Source organism: Scomber japonicus, chromosome 14, assembly GCF_027409825.1.
Source record: "Scomber japonicus isolate fScoJap1 chromosome 14, fScoJap1.pri, whole genome shotgun sequence".
NCBI lineage: Eukaryota > Metazoa > Chordata > Actinopteri > Scombriformes > Scombridae > Scomber > Scomber japonicus.
The window spans coordinates 4729785-4754709 of record NC_070591.1 but is presented as its reverse complement, the minus strand read 5'-3'; the positions used below and the strand labels follow the sequence as shown (position 1 = coordinate 4754709).

Here is a 24925-nt window from a genome sequence, read left to right as displayed (position 1 = left end):
TCAGAGGTTGAACGGATCTATTTAAATCTATTCAATCAATGCATTAATTGCTCTTCAGATTTTCCATGCTTGTTTTTCTGTGGATCGAGCACATGGACGGTTTGACTTTCTGTTACACACTCTTTGAAGAGAGCACAACAACGAACAATGAATAGAAATCAACTAAAACCATAAATATCGTTCTGACAGCGCTCAAAGAGAGAAATGAACTATTAGGACATCAGTGGCCTTTCAGCCTTTCAGATCGTCTCACACGTTAAAAGCCATCAAAGGATCATCCTTCTGCTTCACTGTCTACTCTGTTAGACCCCCCCGACCCACCCCCTCGGCTCTTTTCTGCCTGTCTTTACAGACATTGTGTTCAGGTCTTGCTACAGTTGACCTGTGACCAGCAGGATGCTCTAAGATACTGTGAACTGCACTATTGTTTCTGTGAAAAGGCCCAGGCATGTTGCTTTGGATTATGGGAAAAACAGCAGGATGCAGGTGGTGTTACGGTCAGAATAATCTGCTGACTGAATCAATCCTGCAGATTCTGTGTCTTATAATGCATTCATGATTCTCTTCTGTTTATGTTTCCTACGTGAACTGATACGGTTTCTATTTTATGGTCCTGGTTTGTATTTTTACGCAATCAACAATAACACAGTTTCTGAAAAGTGATACGAAAGCTTGCTGCTTATATAGATTACAATAGTATTGACATAGTTATTTATCTGCAGTTGAAGGGGCAGCACTTTCACCCACCGTCCCTCAGATCAGCGTCTCTGATGGCGCGGGTGAGACATCACAGCAGCATCGGCTCCTCCTTACTGTGACTAAAATAGCAGCTCTTGTTAATACAATACAACTGTCTCTGTGCTGAAAACCACAACACCTCTCTTGTTTAATAGTGTTTGAAGTTTGGTAACAATACATTCTGAGTTTAAGGCGAGGTGGAAGAAATGTATTTAATTAATTTTTAATGATTAAACACATTAATGAAAGCTTGTTCTGCAGGTTCTCTGGTATGATGATTGTCTGATGAAGTTGAAAGCTCCTGAAAAAGATGACAAATGGACCTTGAGTCAAAAACTTCCAATGCAAGCTCAAGGTGGAATTTTGAATTAGCTATAAGGCCTTAATTATTTTTAGCTTATATGATATAATCCTTAGGATTTGTTGACCTGATTGAACTCTTGTTACCGTGGTGACAGCAAAGTGAGGTGTAATATTCCAGCTCTTTTTTTTCTTTTTTTTTTTCACAATGGCAACAGAAGAGCAACCGGTGTGTCTTGTTTACAGTACAAACTCACACTGTTATGATGAATAAGTGAGTCCAAAATAAACTGCTGTTTGATTTCACACACAGTGTTCATTTAACTGCTCAACTGTGGCTTCTCTGCCTTGTTTCATTATACACCTTACAATGGTGCATGGGCATTGTTGATCAGCTGTATGTGTTAAACTCAGTGGAAAGATATATAGTTTTGGTTTTTAAATATATAATTACACTTATTCTTATGACTGTTTCACAAAAAAAGGCCTCAGTGTGCTTAGCTTTGAATCTGTCATCCACTTGTAGGCAGTTTAAATTCAACACAGGAATGACAAACGCCCCCACTAACAAAGAAAACTATTACTATAGGCTATGAGATGTAATCCAACAATAAAGATAGACTGAATAGCTTTTGCTAGGGGAAAAAAAAAACCTTAAATAGCATTAACAATAAAAGTCACCTTGACCTTGATCAACCGGATTTTATTTAATAAAAGCCCATTAGACTATAAAATCATTCACCATTGTAACTTTAACATAGTGCATATTCCCAAAAACACATTTTCTAGGTCAAAAATACCACAAAATAATGGTGAATAATGATAATAATTATTAATGCATACACAATACACAGGGAGGCCTACAGTTGGTATCTGCCTCTAACCCAATAGAGCTTGGAGCAAAATGGGAAATGCTTTATCTTTAAAAACAATGCAATAAAATAACAGTAACAAAAATGTGACATTCAATGATTTCCCTTATATTACTGTAATATTGTGTTATAGCTGCGTTTGGTTTAAATGCTGCGGATTAAGTGTAGTACCACGCGCCTCCGCTGAGCTCGAGAGCATTTCTTCCATGACTGTGTTGATGCAGCAGCAGGGAGGGATGTGTTGTGTCATCCAGGCAGCGCGGCAGACGCTCGGTCCTTCAGTCGGACTCCTTCAGCTCCATCATGGCTCTCAATATCCCCGGAGTGACCGTGATGATGTTCTTCTACCTGCTGGTCCTCGGGATCGGCATCTGGGCCTCTTTCAAATCGAAAAAGGAAGCCAAGATGGTCCAGGGGGATAAGACGGAGATGGCGCTGCTGGGAAACCGGGGCATCAACCTTGTGGTCGGCATCTTCACCATGACAGGCGAGTATCCTCTGTGTGACCGGCGACAAAGACGCCCGTCTGCGTGATGGAACAATAATCACTTTTGCTTTTTAATTCGCTTTCTGGAGAGATTTGCGTCTGGTATTTTACTGACGTCATTATCGTTTTTTTTTTTCCTTTTTCTTTCACCAGCCCCTTTGTCTATTTTCTATTCGCCATTTAAAAAGCTATCAAATCGTTTATTTGAATATATTAAAATGAAATCAATTCATGCTGAAATGAAATACATCCGCATTTGTTTTAAACGTGTTTTCATTTTATTTAATCTTATAGACAAGCATCAGCTCTAATGTGCCAAATTACAACCCAACATATAATTTAAATTTTTTTTATATATATCTAGATATCATCAGATTGAATATATATAGGTAGGCTATGTATATGTCTGTGTTTATTCTGCCAGTAACTGGTGATGGAACAAGAGGGAAAAAAAGAGGATTCGGTATAACGGTATAAAGAGGAATTAATAAACAGGATTTGCAGTTTTTTTCATGCAAGGAGACAAAAAACAGGAGAAACTGTTGACAAAAAAAAACAGGAAGCAGTTAAAAACAGGAACTTAATAAGGTTTGAAATAAGCTGAGTCAAGCTGAGCAGATACATAAGGAGAGGAGTCATTGAATTGTTCTTAAGGCTCGTCTACTTCATGACACATTTCATGATCATGACTCTCAGACCAAATTACTTGTTCCAGGTCGGTCTGATGAGACAGCCTCAAGGACAAGGATGCTTTAAAGTGATTGGTCATTAAATTTACAGTAAACTCCTATTTAAATTTAATTTCCTGTTAAAGTTACAGTAGACAGGCTAGTATTCTGTTATCAGGTTACAAAGGCAGGTGCAAGTCTGCTAGCCAACCTTCCTGCTACTGTCCTCTGCGTGTGAATGTGCGTGTGTGCGTGCATGTGTGTGTGTGTGTGCGTGTATGTGTCATACAGCTACATGGGTTGGAGGAGGATTCATTGTGGGAACAGCGGAGGCAGTCTACAACCCCTCTATGGGACTGATCTGGGCCGTCATGCCAATTGCAGCAACCTTGTGTTTCATCATTGGTGAGATTTCCTCTTAGCAGTAACAGGTAGACGTGGACAATGCAAGGTCACGAGGTTCACTTCCACTGGAGACCGAGTGTGTTAAAGACAAAGTGTATCGCCACTCTGGCAGCCCCATGAGCCGGTAACCCTTATTATACAACACAAAACAGACATTAAAATAGACTGCAGGCAGAGGCATGCTCCTGACCACACACAGACGGTCGCATGTTGTATTATACACAACTTGTATAACAGCTTTGGATTTTTTGTTTCCGTGCCTGCTGGCACTCAGGTTCACACAACCGGCTGGTGTGTGCATTGCCTCCTCTGTGAGGCTCTGTGACCTATGGTTACTCATAACACCCTCATGTTTTTAGTGCTGCATGTTCCTGTAGCACAATTGCTAAACGAGACAGTGCCAGCAGTAGCACGTGTGCACAGAACAGGAAACACATGTACAGTAAGCAAACTATTACATTGTGCTTATCATGTGGTGAATGAATTATTAAATGTGATGACAGCCAGTGTGAGTGCTCTTGCCTTTACAACATATAATAACACATTGGACTAATAAAGAAAGGATCCAATACAATCCATTCCTACTTTATTTGTTAAGCACTTAAAAACAACCACAGTGCTGCACAGAAGAATAAATAAAAGATATAGACATGGTTCATAGAAGAATTGTAAAAATGTCACAGTTTGCCAGAAAGGAAAAAGCAATGGTTGGTAAAAAATAGTTACATAGCACATTAACTGATTTTATACTTCTTCTTTCTGAATTCCTTACAGCTAAAATGACATTTAAACTGACATTAACTAATTATTTGCCTGTTTGCCAGGATATTTAAACAGCGCTCGTCAATCTGACCAATAAAATACTGGATTTCTTTTTAATGTAATTGTTCTAAATGTAACAGGAGGTTTAATATGAAGAGTAAACTATGATATATCTCAGTGCTGTGCTTTGGATTTAGAGAAGTCTATCATGTGACAAGAACAGGAAACAACTTTCAGTAATGCAAATGTGGCATTATTTGCTAGAATTGTCTTTAAAAGGTCTTTAAGAAAAACATATAATTATTATATATGATATAATATAATCTTGCTCAATCTTACAAGGTAATGAGAATAATATGAGAAGAATATATTTTCTAATTTGCATAAAAGTACAGATTTGACATGAGGATGCTTCAGTGCTTACGTGGCAACAACATACTATGGAAAATGAGTAATAGCCGTCCTTTTAACTGACTAAAAATCAGTACATGTGACAAATAAGAGAAGCTTCTGTGGTTAGATACAAGAACAGAAAAAGGGATAAAAAACTGGGTTGGATAGATGAGAAAGACTGTAATAGTAAAGACGAGATAGAAAGTAATACCTGCCCTTGTTAATGACTAAGAGACAACACATATGAAACATAAGAGAAGCTTCTGAGGTTTGCTACAAGAGCAGAAAAGGACTAAAAAGATGAGCTAGATAGACGACAAAGATTGTAACAGTAGAGACCCGAGCTAGAGAGCCTGACAAGTCCAAGTCAAAACATAGAAGAAAATATCTTGTGACCAGACTTGAGCGCTATAGCCAGGGGCGGAAGTAGCGTGACGTTGCTGTAGAGGAGGATGTCGGGGTTTGTGTTGGGATGAACAAAGTGTCCTACCAACCCTAACCCGTCACAGTCGGTATCTTTTAACAACAACCTTTCTCTGACCTCAGCAGAGTAGTATCAGTTGCCTAAACCGAACCGTAACCCAGACATGGCAGTGGAAATGGGTCATTTCATCAGAATCAATGACTCGTCAGTGCCTCCCCTTTGGCAGCGCCATGTGTTTTCCAATACAGTCTATAGTTTGTCTGCAGTACAGTGGCTATTTTAGGTTATCTCAGATTTAGTATGCCAGACTCAACTCTACATTATCAGCCTTAGCTCTCTCTGCTGTGAGCTGAACATTCAAGCCCCACAGAGATAGCATTGTATCATATTTTATACCTTAGCTTTTTAGGTATTTAATTATTCTAATGTTGGAGTGTTAAAATGTTAGATTTAGCTCTTAAACTACAGCTGGGAGTGACTTATCCTGTGTGGCAGCTGGATTCATGAAATCAGCATCATCACTAGATTTGTGTGAGAATTGATCTTTGTCAATCCATCGGTGGTTCGGACTAGCGTTATTATAGTGAACTAAAACTAAAACTAGCAATGAAAAAAATAACTTAAACTAAACTGAATTGCAGATAAATTCAGCTTCATTACTTCCTGTCCTGCAGCAGCCGTCGTTAAAGAATGAAATTAAAAAGGACTTGATGATAAAACATATTTGGTGTCACACACTCTTTCATCCTTTTCAGCTTCTACAAGTCAAGACTTTCTCTTAATACCTGAAAAACTAAAACTAAATAAAAACTAAACTGAAACTAGTCAATTCCTTCAAAATAAAACCAAACAAAAACTGGTCAATTCCTTCAAAATAAAAACTAAACTGACACTGGTCAATTCCTTCAAAATAAAACCAAACTAAAACTGGTCAATTCCTTCAAAATAAAACCAAACTAAAACTGGTCAATTCCTTCAGAATAAAACCAAACAAAAACTGGTCAATTCCTTCAAAATAAAAACTAAACTGACACTGGTCAATTCCTTCAAAATAAAACCAAACTAAAACTGGTCAATTCCTTCAAAATAAAACCAAACTAAAACTGGTCAATTCCTTCAAAATAAAACCAAACTAAAACTGGTCAATTCCTTCAGAATAAAACCAAACTAAAACTAGTCAATTCCTTCAAAATAAAACCAAACTAAAACTACTAAATCACTTGTTGAACTCACTAAAACTAAACTGAAATAAAAAAAGCAAACTGAAAAACTAAATAAAAATAAAAACTAAATAAAAATTCAAAAACTATAATAACCTCGGTGAGAATTGATCTTTTTGTCAATCCATCCATCGGTGGTTCGGACCAATCGGCGCCTCGTGTCGGACAGTGATGGACAGATGGTTCATCCGATCTCCTGCCAAGTATTTTTTTGAGTGCTTGCCCCTTTTTTCCCCCAAACAGTTTCCGTGTATGACCTCTCGGATGGTTCTGTTTAACAAACCATCTGGCCCATCAGGTTACAGACTGACAGGATTTTAGGCATTAGTCTTAGAGCTATTATAGGATTTAACTTTTGCATTTTAGTTGTACTACATAATAGTCAGGGGATCCAATATGTCAAATTTCAGTGCAGGCACGGCTTCCTTAATGGAGGATTAGTCGGTGCTAGCATGCAAAGGTGTTGCTTTCCTTTTGTATTTGGCTCTGGTGAATAAGTATTGTTTTAATGGAAAGTCTGAGCATTGTGATGGAAACTTCTGAAGTACTGAAACTGTGGGAAAACACCTCCTGAAGTAGAAGTAGAAGGAGACAAGAGTGGTTCAGAGTTACTGTACTGTCAAAATGAAATGGTCACAAATGTGCATTGCTTAACGAATGTAAATGAATTTGAATATATTCTTGTTTTTTTTGTTGTTGTTTGTTGATGAATTACTTTAAACAAAAAAAAAAAAAAAAAAACACCACAGGTTTCACAACTTCCTTATATGTGGAGATTAGGAGAGAAAAAAAAACCCAACATTCCTCCTCCACATGAAAGTCACATGAGAACAGAAAGATTTATCCTCTTACACTCAGATGAAAGTACGCTGACATTAACGTGGTTCTGCTTTTGTGGCAATGAAAAAAAAAATATTTCACTGTGGCTGCAGATTTTTATGTCTGCTTGATAACCATAGCCAGTCATTCATGCAGTGTATTCTGGATTTTTGTGCGTGTGTGTGTGTGTTTTAGGAAATAAAACAGTAGCATTAAAAGGAGGAAAAAGAGCAAAAAGCGTTGATCATGAGACAAGATGAGTAAGGATCTGACTAGCTCACCACTTCTGTTGCACAATTTCCTGAGGAAAACAAAAAAACGTTTTATCTACTGTAACTCTGCAGCTTCTAAAAGGGGAAATTAAAGGAGGTATATTTAAACAGGTTATCTATATCTACAGTTTTGCTTAAAGTTATAAATCCCCTTCATCAAACTAAATAAAGGTTGCTGGATGTAACTTTTAAATAAATGTTCAAATAACTGTTATAGATAATAAAGTCTAAATCTGTCTTTTTTTCTGTTTCATCATTGAGGTGGCCTGTTCTTTGCCGAGCCGATGAGAAACAATAAGTATGTCACCATGATGGATCCTTTCCAGATCAAATATGGAAAAGTGCCGACGGCCGCTCTGTCCATGGCTTCACTCGTATCAGAGATTATGTGGGTGACAGGAACACTCATAGGATTAGGTAAGAATGTTTTTATATGTAACACCTTCAGTGAGTGTATGTGAGTGTATGTGTGTGTATGTGTGTGTGTGTGCGTGCGTGTATGTGCATGTGTGTGTGTGTGTGTGTTTTTATTTGTGTGAGATGCATTTGATCCTTGTATGTTGACCGACCCTGGCAGCGCAGCAGCTGTCGATCGCAGCTCTTTGCAAAGTGTAGAGTGAAACACAACCCTTAGCCTAATTGTACAGTTGGTCTGAAATAACTCCGAAGGGAACAAGACCTTAAATTACACCAACAACCACATGAGTGATGGGCTTGAGACATTTTTATGGTGGTAAATAAACAAACTGCATTATCATAACTAAACACTGAGGTACACAAATGCAGATGGTCTTGCATTGGATCTCTTTTCTGTCACTTTACTGTTGATTGACTTTCATCTAAAGCGAGTTGAGGAAACACCAAGCATGGATCTAGTCAGGAGAAAACAACACGAGTAAGTGCCATGATGCTAAGGTAGAGTCTGAAAGAACGTAGGTAGCAACAGGCAGTGCATAGAGTGAATAGAAGAAGGTTTTTTTTGTTGCATGTGGGTGTTTTTGTTCAGTCCATTGAATGCAGATGTCTTGCATTGGATCTCTTTTCTTGTCATTCTGAGAGTTGATGAAACACCAAGCGTAGATCTAGTCTTGACAAAAGAAGGAAAAGTGCCATGATGCTAAGGTAGAGTCCGAAAGAACGTAGGTAGCAACAGGCAGTGCATAGAAGAAGGTTTTTTTTGTTGTATGTGGGTGTTTTTGTGCAGTCCATTGAATGCAGATGTCTTGCATTGGATCTCTTTTCTTGTCATTCTGAGAGTTGATGAAACACCAAGCGTGGATCTAGTCTTGAGAAAAGAAGGGAAAGTGCCATGATGCTAAGGTAGAGTCCGAAAGAACGTAGGTAGCAACAGGCAGTGCATAGAAAAAGGTTTTTTTTGTTGTATGTGGGTGTTTTTGTTCAGTCCATTGAGTGCAGATGTTTTGCATTGCAGGACCTTAAATTACACCAACAACCACATGAGTGATGGGCTTGAGACAGTTTTTATGGTGGTAAATAAACAAATGCAGATGGTCGTGCATTGGATCTCTTTTCTTGATTGACTTTCATCTAAAGCAACGTACAATCTGAGAGTTGATGAAACACCAAGCATGGATCTAGTCAGAAGAAAAGAAGGAAAAGTGCCATGATGCTAAGGTAGAGTCTGAAAGAACGTAGGTAGCAACAGGCAGTGCATAGAAGAAGGGTTTTTTTGTTGTATGTGGGTGTTTTTGTTCAGTCCATTGAGTGCAGATGTCTTGCATTGGATCTCTTTTCTTGTCACTATACTGTTGATTGACTTTCATCTAAAGCAAGTTGATGAAACACCAAGCGTGGATCTAGTCAGGAGAAAACAACACGAGTAAGTGCCATGATGCTAAGGTAGAGTCCGAAAGAACATAGGTAGCAACAGGCATTGAATGCAGATGGTCTTGCATTGGATCTCTTTTCTTGTCACTTGACTGTTGATTGACTTTTATCTAAAGCGACGTACATCTGAGAGTTGATGAAACACCAAGCATGGATCTAGTCAGGAGAAAAGAAGGAAAAGTGCCATGATGCTAAGGTAGAGTCTGAAAGAACGTAGGTAGCAACAGGCAGTGCATAGAGTGAATAGAAGAAGGTTTTTTGTTGTATGTGGGTGTTTTTGTTGAGTCCATTGAATGCAGAGGTGTTTGCGAAATAACTTTAGCCTTTTCTTATAGACTGAGAGGGATGGAATAGAGTTTGCTCAGCTAGGACGAGATGTTTTAATTGCTGTTTTATAAGTGAACGTCATGGTTTTGAATTTGATGCGGGCAGCGACTGGCAGCCAGTGGGGGGGATATGACATGGCTGGTTAAAGATCAGACATGCCGCCATGTTCTGGATCATCTGCGGGGGTTTGAAAGTACATGCGGGAAGACATGCCAGTGAGGATTTGCAGTAGTCAATGTGTGATATTACCAGAGTCTGTATCAGGACTCGTTCTGCATGGTCAGACATGTACAGTCTGATCTTCCCGATGTTGTACGAGGCAAATTGACACGGCTGAGCAATTGAGGCCAGGTGGACTTTAAAAGGTTATTTGGTCATCGATCCTGAATCCCAAGTTTTTTGGGTTTGAGTTGGATTGAATCGAGCTGGATATGGGTCTCTTGTAAAGATGGACTGGCTGGGATGACGGGGAGCTAAAGCTGGTTTTGATTCACATGTATTCACTGATGTATGCACCACTATCAGATGTAACCAAAACATAAGTGGAAACTTATCAGAATGTAATTAAAGGTGTTAAACGATGCCATTGGAAAGTTATTACTGTGTGGAGGCTGCAGGATGAGTTTACTTTGACATAAGCTCAACATTTCAACATTCATTAAAACTTTGGCAAGGGAAGCTAGTGTGGAAAACGAGCCAGTGACTCCTACATTTCCTGAGACCTTCAAAGCCTGAACAGCGATAAGGGAAAGTGGCTTATAAAAAAACTTGCAGTAATCTTTCTGAGACAACTACTTCCCTAATGTAAACACACGTAACCTTACTCTCAGCTGAATGGAGGCCTGGTCACAATGGACACAACTGTTTTCCTCAGCCCTGTCTGCAACCTGTGCCAGAATATCTCTGGTCATCTCAGGTCACCTTTTATATTCTTGGTAGATATGCATGAGATATGCATTGCAGTGCAACCTGTGTACACACAACTCTGGAGTCCATCACGCCCTTATTTAACTGGTGATAAGTAAGACATTTGGTCCTTACTGACTCACTGACTGTAATCTGAAGTTAAATAAATACATGCCAATCAGTTTCATTAAAAGCATTAATATAGCAGTGCTATCAAGAGTTTACTAATCAAAGGATAACTTTGCATTCTCAAGGTGTGATCTGTGTTAATTGAACAATGATACTGTTGAAAATGAGCAAACCTTCCCCTGGTAAATAAAGATGATTAGCTCCATCCTGTTTCACCTCTCCAATAATTCAAACGGTATAATAATGTACCTGTGACAAGAGTTTGGTATTGAGTTTCTGTCCAAATGTCCCACTAAGAATAGAAAGGATGGTTTATTCTTGGGATCAGTGTTGACATTCCCACAGTAAACATCTGTTTTGCATGATCATGAGATTTATTGTGTGTGTGTATCTAAACCCTGATATATGTGATGTTGTCTTAAAAAACGATTAAGGACAGGTCAGTGAGTCACGACACTACACTTCCTGACATGTTCCTTTAAGAGATCGGTCATGGTAGTCTGTTTAGAAACGGCCCCAAAGACTAATAACAGCGATGACGTTTCCGGTCTCTGGAGAGCAGTTCTGTGTAAGCCAGACGACACTGAGCATGTGTGAGAAAGCAGTTCTGTTTACAGCTTTGCTAGCCTTTTGAGCTACATATCACAACCTCTTGACTTTGTACTGAAGTTCTTTGAGAAATTTGCAATGTCATACAAAGTGAAGAGGTTGTGATTTGTAGCACAACACGCTACGAACCTCTGTAAACCGCATTCCTGCACATGCATAGTGGCATCTGCTGTACAGGGAGCTTGTCTCCTGAGACTGAAAATGTGATTACTGTTTTAGTCTTCTGTGCAGTTTCTAAAAACAAACTTGAGTCTTCGGGGCGAAGAATCATGTCGCCTAGTGCAACGGTGTGGCTCACTGACATGTTTTTAATAGTTTTTAAAAAAAACAACCGAGGTCTACAGCACAGAGGCTTTTGATATAAACACAGTACTAAATTCAATAAACATGCAGAAAAATTACCACTGTAATTCTTTGATAATAAAAATGTTTCAACTGCAGTGTTAAGGTTAGATTTAGTTAAACATTGAGAGGTATTTACAGTATATAGTAGCATCTTGTAAATCACACAGTTCCAATGATTATACACATGCACACATGAAAAATACAAATGAACAAACAAACTAAAACCAAGCACAATGAGAAACAGACTAAACAAATAAAAACATACAATGGGCTTGTCTATAAAGATGGGTTTTTATAAGCTGCTTAAAACAGTCCAAAGATTCACCAAATCTGATATCAGAGGTTTTTGGGACTAAAACTGCAAAAGGCTGCATGGCTACCTTTTACTGTTAGAGAAGGGGGATTGATAAAAGGCCGAGTTTTGAGGATCAGAATGAGGATGAAGGAAATCAGAAATGTAACTTGGGGCAAAGTCACGCAGAGCCTTATAAGTTAGTTATCGACAGGATCTTGTAATTTATTCTGTATTTTACAGGAAGTCAATGAAGAAGAAAGTGAGAACGGGGGTAACGTGGGACCTCTGGGTGGTTCTAGTTAATAACCTGGCAGCTATATTTTGAACCAAATGTAATTAGAATAATGTAGTCAAGGGAAAATTAAATGGCTCGAGATCCAATCGAAGACTTGACGATTCTTGATGAGCTAAATGACACAAAGGTTAAAAGCTATATACCGGTCAAAGCTGATACCAAGGGTCTTAGTGGTAATACTGTACTGGTCCAATTAAAGATGCTAAACATTAGAATTTAACACTCTTGACAAGTAACTCTATGTATCGTTGGGTTTAACAGGAGTTACCATGAGTGTGATCCTGGATCTGTCCTACACTGTGAGCATCTGGATCTCTGCTGCTGTGGCCATCACCTACACACTGATGGGAGGTCTCTACTCTGTGGCCTACACAGACATTATACAGCTCATCCTCATATTCATCAGCTTGGTGAGTTATCGCACCCTTCCCGCCGCTTCCTAATTTATTACCTGGCTGTCTTTGGGGGTCATGGACCAATCTATTAAAAGTGCACTTCAAAGGTTTTGCATAATTTTGAACTTCAGAGAGAACTGGATTAGCTGTGCCCCCCCCCCCCCCCCCTGCTTACTGTCTTTGTGCCAAGGCTTTGGCTCCATATAATCAAAGCACAGACATGAGAGTGGTATCAAACCTCCTTCATTCACTCACATCTCACTCTGGGCAAGAAAACAAAAGTGTATTTCCTAAGATGCTAAGCCGTTCCTTTAAGGATTTAGGTTAGCAGCTTTACCAACTTCAGTTTTAATTTTTGGGCTGTGTGCTACTAACTAGTTTCAAATTGTATTTTTCAGTAAAACTCTTAAAGACAAAAGACAAATTATGTGATGTCAGAAATGCTCGCAGTGATGAACCTACAGAAAATGATCAGCGACGCTACGCTGCAGCTCCCCTCGGCTTTACGGAGCTTTATACTGACTTTCAGCTCCATTGTTTAGCTGTCTGGCTGCAACTTCACTCTTTTGATTCACTCTGCGCTTTCAAAGTGTCATTTTAGGCTGCAGTAGGCAGCTGTTTTCAGAGCTCTAAGCTCTAAAAAGCCATTTTATACCACCTGCTCAGCACCAAAGGGGAACATAGCTGAGCATTTAGAAGTTTTTAGAGTCAGTAGAGAGCAAAAAAAGAGCTAAAAGAGAGTGAATATTGGACTTAAATTCACCAGGTGGGCAGAAACACGACTCCAAATGAATTTTAATGTTGCTCAGAAACCTTTACTTTATGCTTAATGAGCTATGTCTGTCTGCTAACATTCCTCTTTGTGTGTTGACAGTGTGAAAGGTTGGTTGTTAGTGTACTGTAGTTGACTAAAGGTCATTGTTTCTCTTAGTGGCTGTGTGTCCCCTTCGCCCTGATGTGCCCCGCTGTGGTGGACATCACTGAGACGGCTTACAACTACACCTTCCAGTCTCCGTGGGTTGGGTCTCTTGAGGCCGACAGAGTCTGGAGGTGGATCGATAACTTTTTACTGCTGGTAAGTGTGGAAGTGTTCTCATGGAAACTAGAAAACCCAAAATCTAATATCACACACAGTTTGTTCAAGATGAAGCTTGTGTTTAAGGCCTCCAATAGTGATGCCCTCTGCCCCTCTCACTGTTTAAAGACCGTGCAAAGTGAATTCAGACATTTTCTTCTAAACACATTAAATAGGTCATGAATGTATTTCTAAAAAAGGTGTAAAAAGCATTTCAACCATTTAGATTTGAATTGTGGAGCTAGGCTTCACAAACTGTGTTTCAACATTTCTGTGTTCAGGATTTAGTGATTAGCATAAACCCGCCCCTGCTGCTATAGAGGTATAAATACATTCAGCGCACACTACTACTACTACAGTCTACAGTTAGCCAGTTAGCTGGGTTAGCCACCGAGCTAGCAGCTGAGTTAGCTGCCGAGCTAGCAGCTGAGTTAGCCGCCGAGCTAGCAGCTGAGTTAGCCGCCGAGCTAGCAGCTGAGTTAGCAGCAGAAGCTCTCAGACGAAGTGTCCATGTTTGTGGTAGAGGTGGTGACTTTGATTGACAGGTGACACTTGGTAGGGGGCGGGGCTTCATCAGACTCGGTGGCTACGCCCACAGCGTTTGGGAGCAGAGAAAGAGGCTGATTTTTACACAACTTTGAAGCCTAATTTCATATATTTGGTGATTTTTTTAATCATTCAAATTTGGTAGGGTGGTTAACAACACACTTTTCTGTGGTATGTCAAACTCAGAACACATATTTATTCTGACTTTACATGGACTTTAAATATATGTACAGATTATGACATTTCAGGCATGGTCCGGAGAGTGTCTAACTATGACGTTGGCATCTCTTCTTTTTTGCTGATGATGTCCTTATTTCCGTTTCATTAGACTGTGATCTGTGTTGTGCAACTAGGTGGTGTGTGGACATGCTTCCTAACGGTTCCTGTTTGCATAACACTTGCAGAAAAATAATTAATTGAAGAAGTTGCAAAATGAGACTTATGCACAGCTAGCTCGAGTATATATTGTACTACTGTTAGTTATGAAATATTAGGTATGTTTTCATCCTTGTGATTGTATTTGTTTTTTTTAATCTGTGCATAAAAAACAAATGAAACAGAGAAAATTGGAAAAAAAAACTAAAAATAATTGGCCGAAGTGAAAAAGTTGATGCATCCACATATGTTAAATGTGATGGAAACAGATTTAAAGATCAGATATTGAAGTAACTTTGATGTTTCTGTAACGCTTGTCATATTAATGCATGAAACAAACAGAAATGTCGTATTTCCCATCATGTTTTCTACACTGTTTTTCACCATTTAAGGTTTGAATGGTGCTTATTATTCTGCTATGGTTTAAAATATAGCGTCTCCAAATGAAAAAACAGCAGTGAATGTTAAGATACATTGATTTGATTTTGGAAAGGAAGCCCAGCTACTGTAAAGACAGATGCTGTTGCTCAATCAAGCTTGGATGAAGTACATGAATATATATATATATCTATGCTGTGTGTTAGAGCCGTGTATGAAGAGGTGTGAGGAGGTGGAGGTTTTTTAGGTAAGCGTTTTTTGAGCTGCTCCAGCTCCAGTTTGTGCCTCTCATGTTCTGTTACATTTAGGTCACAGAGATGAGTATTAAAAGATAAATCCCTGATGATTTTCCTCAAACCAAGGTGGTTCAACAACAGCTACCACAGTTTTGGATGTAGGCTATTTCTAGAAATCTCAAACACACTTCCTGTTCCTCTGCATCAAAGCATATTTTGTCTGAATTTAGCTCATATATCCAAATTGTGACATGTTGTCATACTCCAAATAGAAGGAGTTTAACAGGAGGATCATTTTTTACTTTCATGTCGGTATATTAAAATACAGAGCTGGAGCAGGGACCCAGTTAGCTTAGCTTAGCTTAGCATTAAGACGGAAAGTAGAGGGAAACAGCTAGTTTGTCAATATAAATACACCTACAAACTGCTAAAACTCACTAATTAACATGCTGTACATCATTTCTTTAATCCAAAAACAGTGATTATTATTATTATTTAGTATATAAACCTAAAAGTCACATTTAGCAACTATGTCAAGGAAGTTTCTCTCTGCAGGTGCTACGCAAACAGGAAGTAAAGAAAGAATTTAACTTGAATGGCACAAGAAAAATATTAATATAATAATACAGCATAACTAATATAAATAACCTGATGATTAATCTTTTAGTGGGGTATGTTGTAAAATAGCATTACATCCTGTCATATCCTGACTTTAATGGTTTTGACTTATTTTCTTCTTTCTTTTTGTACCTTTTTTTTAGGGTTTGGGGAACTTGGGTCTTCAGAATTTCCACCAGAGGACTCTGTCAGCTGCCTCCTCAAGTACTGCCAAGATCACCTGCTTCACCGCTGCGTTTATCGTCCCCACATTAGGCATCCCTCCCATACTCCTCGGTGCAGTGGCCGCATCAACAGGTGGGACTCTTACACCTTTCGTACAATTAACCAGAAAGTTCAAATGTGATGATGGTTTCAAATGGCAGCGAGAATGAGTTTCACTTCAGTGTAAATGTACTGCAGATTATAATGCAATAACAAGCAGGTCTGAGGTGTTGCATGCAAAGAAGAAATGGCAAACGCTCTTCCGCTTCCTATTGTTTCAGTTCCTTTGTGATTAAAATGAGTAAATATTGGATTTCAGTCTTTGTTTTCATTCAAATAAAGGTACTGTAGATCTGGTTTAATTTGCATTTGTGTTCATGTTCAGCTGCAAAGACATACTGAGGTGTTGCATTAACTATTTTTGTATTTTGTGTAGTGTTACCAGGTGGAATCTATCGTCAACTAATTACATTTTACAATTCAAATCTGTGGAGTTGTAATTAGTTAATCAAATTTAAAATGAAAAGAATATGAGACATTTCAAAATGTGTCTTGGCTGAAAAGAAGCGAAACTACCATGCAGAACAACATACAGGAAACTAGAAAGAAGTGGTGACATTTGCACTTCCTCTTGGTAATTTGGGTTTATAAACATACCTCTTTTGTTCTCCTCAGACTGGAACTTGACCTCTTATGGTTCCCCGTCTCCGTTTGAACGCGGGGACACGGGTCTCATCCTGCCGATCGTCCTGCAGCATCTCACCCCGACCTACATCTCCATTATCGGCATCGGGGCAGTGGCCGCCGCCGTGATGTCATCGACTGACTCTGCCTTGCTTTCTGCCGCCTCCATCTTCACCTCCAACATCTACAAGAACATCCTGAGGACCCAGGTGAGGAAGAAGACATATGAGTCATAAAACCATCACTGTTGGCAGTTTGTATCTTTTATAATTGATTTAATCGTAAATCTAGAGCCCAGTTTCCACCGGGTCCGTCAGCGCTATCAATCCGCAGCATTTCTATTTTTGACGGAGCTGTTTCTAACTTGCGACAAGCTCAACAGAGCCGATTGCTCCAGACAGGAAGTCAGACACAGAATCGGCATAATAAAACTTCCGTCTTTCAAAATAAAACAACCCGTGCAGCCTCCCGATCGTATTTCAGCAACAAACATGAATAAAACAGACAGATAAAGACTCCATCTAGCTACGTAGCTACTGACACATGACATCAGCACAAACATCAAAGAAAATTACCAAATCAACTAAAATTGAGCAAGTTGACAGAATCGGGCCTTTTAGTTGTGCTGCTACTACAGTAATTACGGTAGATTAAAGGCACTCGTTCTGATTTGATTGGGCTGCTACTACAGTAATTACGGTAGACTAAAGCCACTCATTCGGATTTGATTGGGCTGCTGTAATTACTGTATTAACAGTGCAGCTTCATTTTAAAAGGCAGATTTCTCTCCCAGAGCTCCGCTGCTGTAACGCTCCCGGTGTGAGTTGACACCGGGCAGAGGACGGAGCTAAACCACGGTGCAGCTGTTCCGCACCGCTGATGAACCCGGTGGAAATCTCCAGTAGAGCTGCAACAATTCGTCGATCAAAACTCTACAAATATTAACACTATTAATCCCTTGAGTCATTTTTCAAGCAAAAATGCCAAATGAAGTTGCTGGCTTACATTATAAAGTGTACCAACCTTTTTGGGTTATTGGTAAGGCTGCTCAATTAATCGAAATTTGATTGTGATTACGATTTTGGGGCCAAACGATCTCAAAACTAATAAAATCGTCATTTTCCTGCAAAAAGCCGTGTATGCATATTTCCGTCCCTCCACCACAGCACTGTAGCTGCCAACACTCTGGTATTTTTAGACCCATCTCCTGCTGTCCTCCCGTTTTGTCTTTTCTCCCGGGAATCTCCCGTAATTTACAGCCCCAACTTTGTTAATAACAAAAGGTTTTATTTTGAAAAGCTTAGACAGGAAGCCACTGCAGCTCCGTTAGTTTAACAGAAGCTGAAACACACGGCGAAATGTTTTAACTGTAAATAAAAGTTCAGAGTTTCCAGCCTGCGTCAGACAATGCTGAGTTTACTGACTAATTATTAAAAACCAGGATGTGATGTGTGAGCTATCGTCATGGTAACTCGCTCAGCTCTAATATCTCTGCACATTTTCTGCTGTGTATTGCGTTAAACGGCAGATAAAAGGCTGCTCCTTGGAGAGAAAATTAATTAAGCCGAATGGACAAGAAATGTTCAATAAATGCAGCATGTTTCTAAAGTTTTAATAATCGTGATTTCAATTTTGACCCAAATAATCGTGATCATGATTTTTTTTTCCATAATCGAGCAGCCCTAGTTTATTGGACAAAACAACACATTTAATGAAATGTGGCTGTATGGGTATTTTTCAAGGTCTGTGAATAGAAAAAAGTCAGTTGATGAGTCGATAGTGAAAGTAAGTCTCCTATTGGGGCTTCCCCTGCATCAACAGACATTAACTAGAACATGAGTTATAGTTTCATTTAAATGAGGTCAAGGTTCGTCCTCAAAAAGGCAACATTACTGATCAAATAAATACGTTTTATCATGTGACTTGTTAGGTTCAGGCATAAAAGCAATGTGGTGATCATAGTTTGGGTTAGAGCGACTACTTGAAGGTTGTCTTCATGGTTAGAGTAAAACTCCTGGTTAACACATTCATTGAAGGCATGGTTAACACAAACCGACTTTGTGTGTCAGGAGGAAACAGGAAACAGTACCTCGTGTTAAAGTGTGACACTCAGTTGCCACATCCTCTCACTCTAAATATTCTCACGCTGCAGTCTTTGTGGCTTGGCTTCAATAACGCTGCACAGATCTGAATGTATGATCTTCTGCAGCAATAAGCACATAAAACACACCGAGGGATAACGGACTGATGGAAGAATCTGCAGAGAATTCACCCTGATGATGATTGACATGCAGATAAAAACACTTAGAAAGTAAAATGATCAAAACTAAAATAACTCATGTTTGGAGCTATGAGTCTGATCAGCAAAGACGAAAGGAGATGGAGGAAGTAAAGAAGGAGGGAGGAAGGAAGGAATGAAAGAAGGACAGAGGAAAGAAGGAAGGAAGGAAGAAAGGACAGAGTAAAGAAGGAAGGAAGAAAGGAAGGAAAGAAGGACAGAGGGAAGAAGGAAGGAAGGAAGGAAGGAAGGAAAGAAGGAAGGAAGAAAGGAAGGAAGGAAGGACAGAGGGAAGAAGGAAGGAAGGAACCTTTAAACAGACAACATGCACCAAGAGATACGGACTCTTTAACCTTTGTGTTGTCCTCCCGGGTCCATCCTCTGTCCTTCCTTCCTTCCTTCCTTCATCTGTCCTTCCTTACTTCCTTCCTTCATCTGTCCTTCCTTCCTTCCTTCCTTCCTTCCTCAGATCTAAGCTCAGCTGTTTGGGTAAATGTTCCCTCCTTCTGTCCTTCCTTCCTTCCTTCCTTCCTTCCTTCCTTCATCCCTCCTTTCCTTCCTTCCTCCTTCCTTCTTCCCCCCTCCTTCCCTTCCTTCTTCCTCCCTTCCTTCCTTCCCTTCCTCTCTCCTTTCCTTCCTTCTTCCCTCCTCCTTTCCTTCCTTCTTCCTCCCTCCTTTCCTTCCTTCCTTCTTCCTTCTTCCCCCCTCCTTTCCTTCCTTCTTCCCCCCTCCTTTCCTTCCTTCTTCCCCCCTCCTTTCCTTCCTTCTTCCTCCCTTGCTTCCCTTCCTTCCTCCTTTCCTTCCTTCTTCCCTCCTTTCCTTCCTTCTTCCCTCCTTTCCTTCCTTCTTCCTCCCTTCCTTCCTTCCTTCTTCCCTCCTTTCCTTCCTTCTTCCCTCCTTTCCTTCCTTCCCTTCCTTCCTTCCTTCTTCCCTCCTTCCTTCCTTCTTCCCTCCTTTCCTCCCTTCTTCCCTCCTTTCCTTCCTCCCTCCTTTCCTTCCTTCTCCCTCCCTCCTTCCTTTCCTTCCTTCTTCCTCCCTTGCTTCCCTTCCTTCCTCCTTTCCTTCCTTCTTCCCTCCTTTCCTTCCTTCTCCCTCCCTCCTTCCTTTCCTTCCTTCTTCCTCCCTTCCTTCCTTCCCTTCCTCCCTCCTTTCCTTCCTTCTTCTCTCCTTTCCTTCCTTCCCTTCCTTCCCTCCTTCCTTCCTTCCTTTAGGTGCAAATGACATAACTAGTAAGGCCTGTTTAAGGGTTAAAATGATCAAAACTAAAATAACTCATGTTTGGAGCTACGAGTCTGATCAGCAAAGACTCTCATCTGATACTTCATATGTAATTATCGTGCGTACGAGAGCTGATGCAGCTCACAAAGACCTGATGGCTCAGCTGGTTTTGGAAGCAGGTGCACATGCGAGACTTAAAACCACAATCCTCTTAGAGCCTGATCCATTATGTCACTGGGTCAGCAGCAGAGGTCCTAACAGAGATATTCATATTCTAATCTGCCGTTCATAATCAATGAATCATTATTATTATTATTATTAGTGTTATAATTATTAGGAAATATTCTTTGAACTCTTTGAACAGAGATCAGGTGACATACAACAGATATAGTTGATTATTATATATAATAATATAAGAGAGAAGGAGGGAGGAAGGAAGGAAGGAAGGAAGGAAGGAAACAGGGAGGGAGGAATGAAGGAAGGAAATAAGGACAGAGGAAAGAAGGGAGGGAAGGTAACAAACAGGGAGGGAGGAAGGGAGGAAGGAAGGAAGAAAGGAGATGGAGGAAGTAAAGCAGGAGGGAGGAAGGAAGGAAGGAAAGAAGGACAGAGGAAGGAAAGGAAGAAAGGAGATGGAGGAAGTAAAGAAGGAGGGAGGAAGGAAGGAATGAAAGAAGGACAGAGGAAAGAAGGAAGGAAAGAAGGACAGAAGAAAGGAAGGAAGGAAAGAAGGACAGATGGAAGAAGGAAGGAAGGAAGGAAGGGAGGAAGGAAAGAAGGACAGAGGAAAGAAGGAAGGAAGGAAGTCCACTTAAATACACTATAGGGGATAAAATATTTAATATTTATTATTATTTTGTGGTTACACCATTTGACATTTGAGCATTCAGTCTTACTTTTGGTTAAATGTCATTTCTTGGTGGTTTCAGTTCAGCCAGACTAGATTGTTGTCTTGTTTTTGATAGTTGTCTATTTTTTAACCAGCCTGCAAGTCAAGGAAGGAGGGAAGGAGGGAAGGAGGGAAGGTAACAAACAGGGAGGGAGGAAGGAAGGAAGAAAGGGAGATGGAGGAAGTAAAGAAGGAGTGAGGGAAGGAAGGAAGGAAGGAAAGAAGGACAGAGGAAAGAAGGAAGGAAGGAAGGAAGGAAGGAAGGAAGGACAGAAGGACAGAGGAAAGAAGGAAGGAAGGAAGGAAAGAAGGACAGAGGAAGGAAGGAAGAAAGGAGATGGAGGAAATAAAGCAGGAGGGAGGAAGGAAGGAAGAGAAGAAGGACAGAGGAAAGAAGGAAGGAAGGAAAGAAAGAAGGACAGGAAGGAAGGAAGGAAGGAAAGAAGGACAGAGGAAGGAAAGAAGAAAGGAGATGGAGGAAGTAAAGCAGGAGGGAGGACAGAGGAAAGAAGGAAGGAAGGAAAGAAAGAAAGAAAGAAGGAAGGAAGGGAGGAAGGAAGAAAAGAAGGACAGAGGAAGGAAGGAAGGAAGGAAGGAAGGAAGGAAAGAAGGACAGAGGAAAGAAGGAAGGAAAGAAGGACAGAGGAAGGACAGAGGAAGGAAGGAAGGAAAGAAAGAAGGACAGAGGAAAGAAGGAAGGAAGGAAAGAAGGACAGAGGAAAGAAGGAAGGAAAGAAAGAAGGACAGAGGAAAGAAGGAAAGAAGGAAGGAAGGAAGGAAGGAAGGAAGGAAGGAAGGAAAGAAGGGCAGAGGAAGGAAGGAAGGAAGGAAGGGAGTCCACTTAAATACACTGTAGGTAGGCATTCAGTCTTACTTTTGGTAAAAAAAATGGTGGTGGTTTCAGTTCAGCCAGACTAGATCGTTGTCTTGTGATCTGTCTGTCTTGTTTTAGATAGTTGTCTATTTTTTAACCGGTCTGCAAGTCAAGTTTCCCTCAGTGGACGATAAAAGCAACTGAACTGAAACTGAAACAACAAAAATACTAAATGTCATTTTAACAAACCTGATGCTGCTTTTAAAACTATATTTAAATTTTTGAACTGCTCATATTGCCGACCCTTATTTATGACTGATCCTTACGCACAAGATAGAAACACTTTAACCCTCCTGTTGTCCTCAGGTCAAGGACGGACAGGAGGAAGGACAGGAGGAAGGAAGGAAAGAGGAAGGAATTTAGGAGAGAAGGAAGGGAAGAAGGAATGGAGGAAGGAAAGGAGGAAGGAAGGAAGGAAGGACGAAAAGAGGAAGGAATTTAGGAGAGAAGGAAGGAAGGAAGGAAGGAAGGACAGGAGGAAGGAAGGAAAGTAGTAAGGACGGAAAGAGGAAGGAATTTAGGAGAGAAGAAAGGAGGAAGGGAGGAAGGAAGGAAGGAAGGAAGGAAGGAGTAAGGACGAAAAGAGGAAGGAAGGAAGGAAGGAAGGAAGGAAGGAGTAAGGACGAAAAGAGGAAGGAATTTAGAAGATAAGGAAGGAAGGGAGGAAAGGAGGAAGGAAGGAAAGGAGTAAGGATGAAAAGAGGAAGCAATTTAGGAGAGAAGGAAGGAAGGGGGGAAGGGAAGGAGGAAGGATGGAAGGAAGGACGGAAGGAAGGAGGGAGGGAGGGAAGGAAAGGAGGAAGGAAGGAGGCAAGGAAGGATGGAAGGAGGAGGGAGCAAAGAAAGAGGGGAGGAGGGGAAAAATTAAAGTTCCTCCCTCCCTTCTTCCTTCCTTCCTTCCTTCCTCCCTCCATCCTCCCTCCATCCTCCCTTCCTTCCTTGACTCGAGGACAACAGGAGGGTTAAAACTTCTCTATCGTGTCACTGACCTTTATATATTTTGTCTGTTTCCTTCCCTGCAGGCGTCGGAGCAGGAGATCCAGTGGGTGATCCGGGTGTCGGTGGTGGTGGTGGGTCTCGCCGGTACGTCTCTCACCTTCCTGGACAACAGCGTCCTGATGATCTGGTTGCTTCGATCCGACCTCACCTACACTCTCATGCTGCCTCAGCTCATCTGCGTCCTCTTCTTCAAAATCTCCAACGGTTACGGGGCCATCCTGGGTTGCATAGTGGGCGTGGTGTTGAGGGTACTGTGCGGGGAGCCGTTGCTGGGGATACCGACCATCCTCAAATTCCCAGGATGCACTCTGGTTAACGGTGTTTACGTCCAGAGTTCCCCGATCAGAACCATCTGCATGCTCTCTGCCGTGGCGGCCATCTTGTTGTTCTCCTACTTGGCGGATCTGCTCTTCAACAAAGGTCTAATACCTGAGAAATTGGATGTTTTTAAAGTGAAAGCTCTGAACTCATCGCAAACGCAAGGCGGCGGCGACAAATCCGACACTAAAGGAGAGGAGAGCTTGAAAGAACGAAATGAAAACGATGAAGCCTGTGAGCCAATGTTAGAATCAAGATGTTAAGAGTATGAGCCATGAATGCAAATTTAAGTAAGAAACCTCATTTCAAATACATTTTTATATTTTTTAAAATGTACATACTGGTTCAAAAGCAAACGTATGCAATGTGTAATGACAATTAATTATAGTACAGTATATTTTGATTTTTTTGTATACTTTTATATATAGCATAAATGGAAAAAATAAAAGCTATGCTCTTTTATTTAAGAGCTCAGCATTTTTCTCTGCAATTTTATGCAGCAGTGATACTTTCAGGCATGGGTTACTGTATGAGATGTGGTAGTCTTTTTAGCAACATTTCCCTTTACGAGAACCTCATCTCCAGAGCGCTGCTGTACTCCAGTACTTTGTTCATGGAGGTGAAGGAGCGCTGTTTAAGATCTTCTCAAAGCTTCCACATATTATACACAATACTACGAGACACTATACAAAAAATATTGTTGTGAACCATTTAAAAAATAACAGAAACTGTGGTGCAGGTTATTCTTTCTTACAGTAGAGTTTTGCTGCTGTAAAACATCCTTAAATTCATTTTTAAACTATAATATAGGTACACTAAGCAGCTTTATTATGTTGGAGAAAGTGTGATCATTTAAACATAAACAAAAAAAAAAGGTTAAAGGGGAACCAAACTCTGCTTGCAGGTGTCGGGGAGTACTATTGCATATGTGAAGAAAACAAACAAACAGTTGTATAAAGCCTTTCGTGGCTCCAGAGGGAGCTGTGTTTCATTTTTATCCTTTTAAAAACTGTCCATCGTGAGTCTGATGATATAATAGGAGTGTAATGTTAAAGGGGCGGAGTACTCTTTAACAGCAGTGACTTCAAACAGATTCTGGTTTCGGGGACCCTTGAACCATTGGGGGCCCCTTTGGTTTTTTTGCACGGTAGTTAAGGTTATTTTACATTTGATCAAACACTGTCTTGATTTTTTGTGCAGGCTACAGCATATAAAACAATTACTGGTCACATGAAAGTATCTAAATGTTCCAATAAAAACATTTTACCGAATTTTGGTGTGATTTTTTTTTTTTTTTTTTGCTGCACCATCGCTGAATGAATACATAGAAAACATCCGCAGAGCGACTTTAACAACCTAATGATGGGCTATTTTTTTCTCTTGGAAGCCAACTGATTAAATTAAAATTAAAACTGCTCATATTGCCGACTCTTACTTATGACTGATCCTTATGCACACGATAGAAACACTTTGGATGGACAGGAGGAAGGAAGGAAAGGAGTAAGGATGGAAAGAGGAAGGAATTTAGGGGAAGGGAAGAAGGGAAGGAAAAAAGAAGGAAAGAGGAACGAATTTAGGAGAGCAGGAAGGGAAGGAAGAAAGGAAGGAAAGTCCGTCCTTCCTTCCTTCCTTGGATGGAAGGACGGACTTTCCTTCCTGTCTTCCTTCCCTTCCTTCCTTCCTCCCTCCCTCCTTCCCTCCCTCCTTTCCTTCCTTCTTTGTCC

General features: G+C 40.4%; 1 protein-coding gene across 1 annotated transcript; it reads left to right on the top strand.

The window, feature by feature from the left end:
* Positions 1 to 1902: 1902 nt before the first annotated feature.
* LOC128373372 (high-affinity choline transporter 1-like) lies at positions 1903 to 24466 on the top strand. Its single transcript, XM_053333675.1, has 8 exons — positions 1903 to 2397; positions 3357 to 3470; positions 7622 to 7777; positions 12376 to 12524; positions 13441 to 13584; positions 15881 to 16034; positions 16617 to 16834; positions 22907 to 24466. Exons 1-8 carry the CDS (start codon positions 2214 to 2216, stop codon positions 23462 to 23464), a joined length of 1677 nt encoding a protein of 558 aa, XP_053189650.1. The 5' UTR covers positions 1903 to 2213; the 3' UTR covers positions 23465 to 24466.
* Positions 24467 to 24925: the final 459 nt, after the last annotated feature.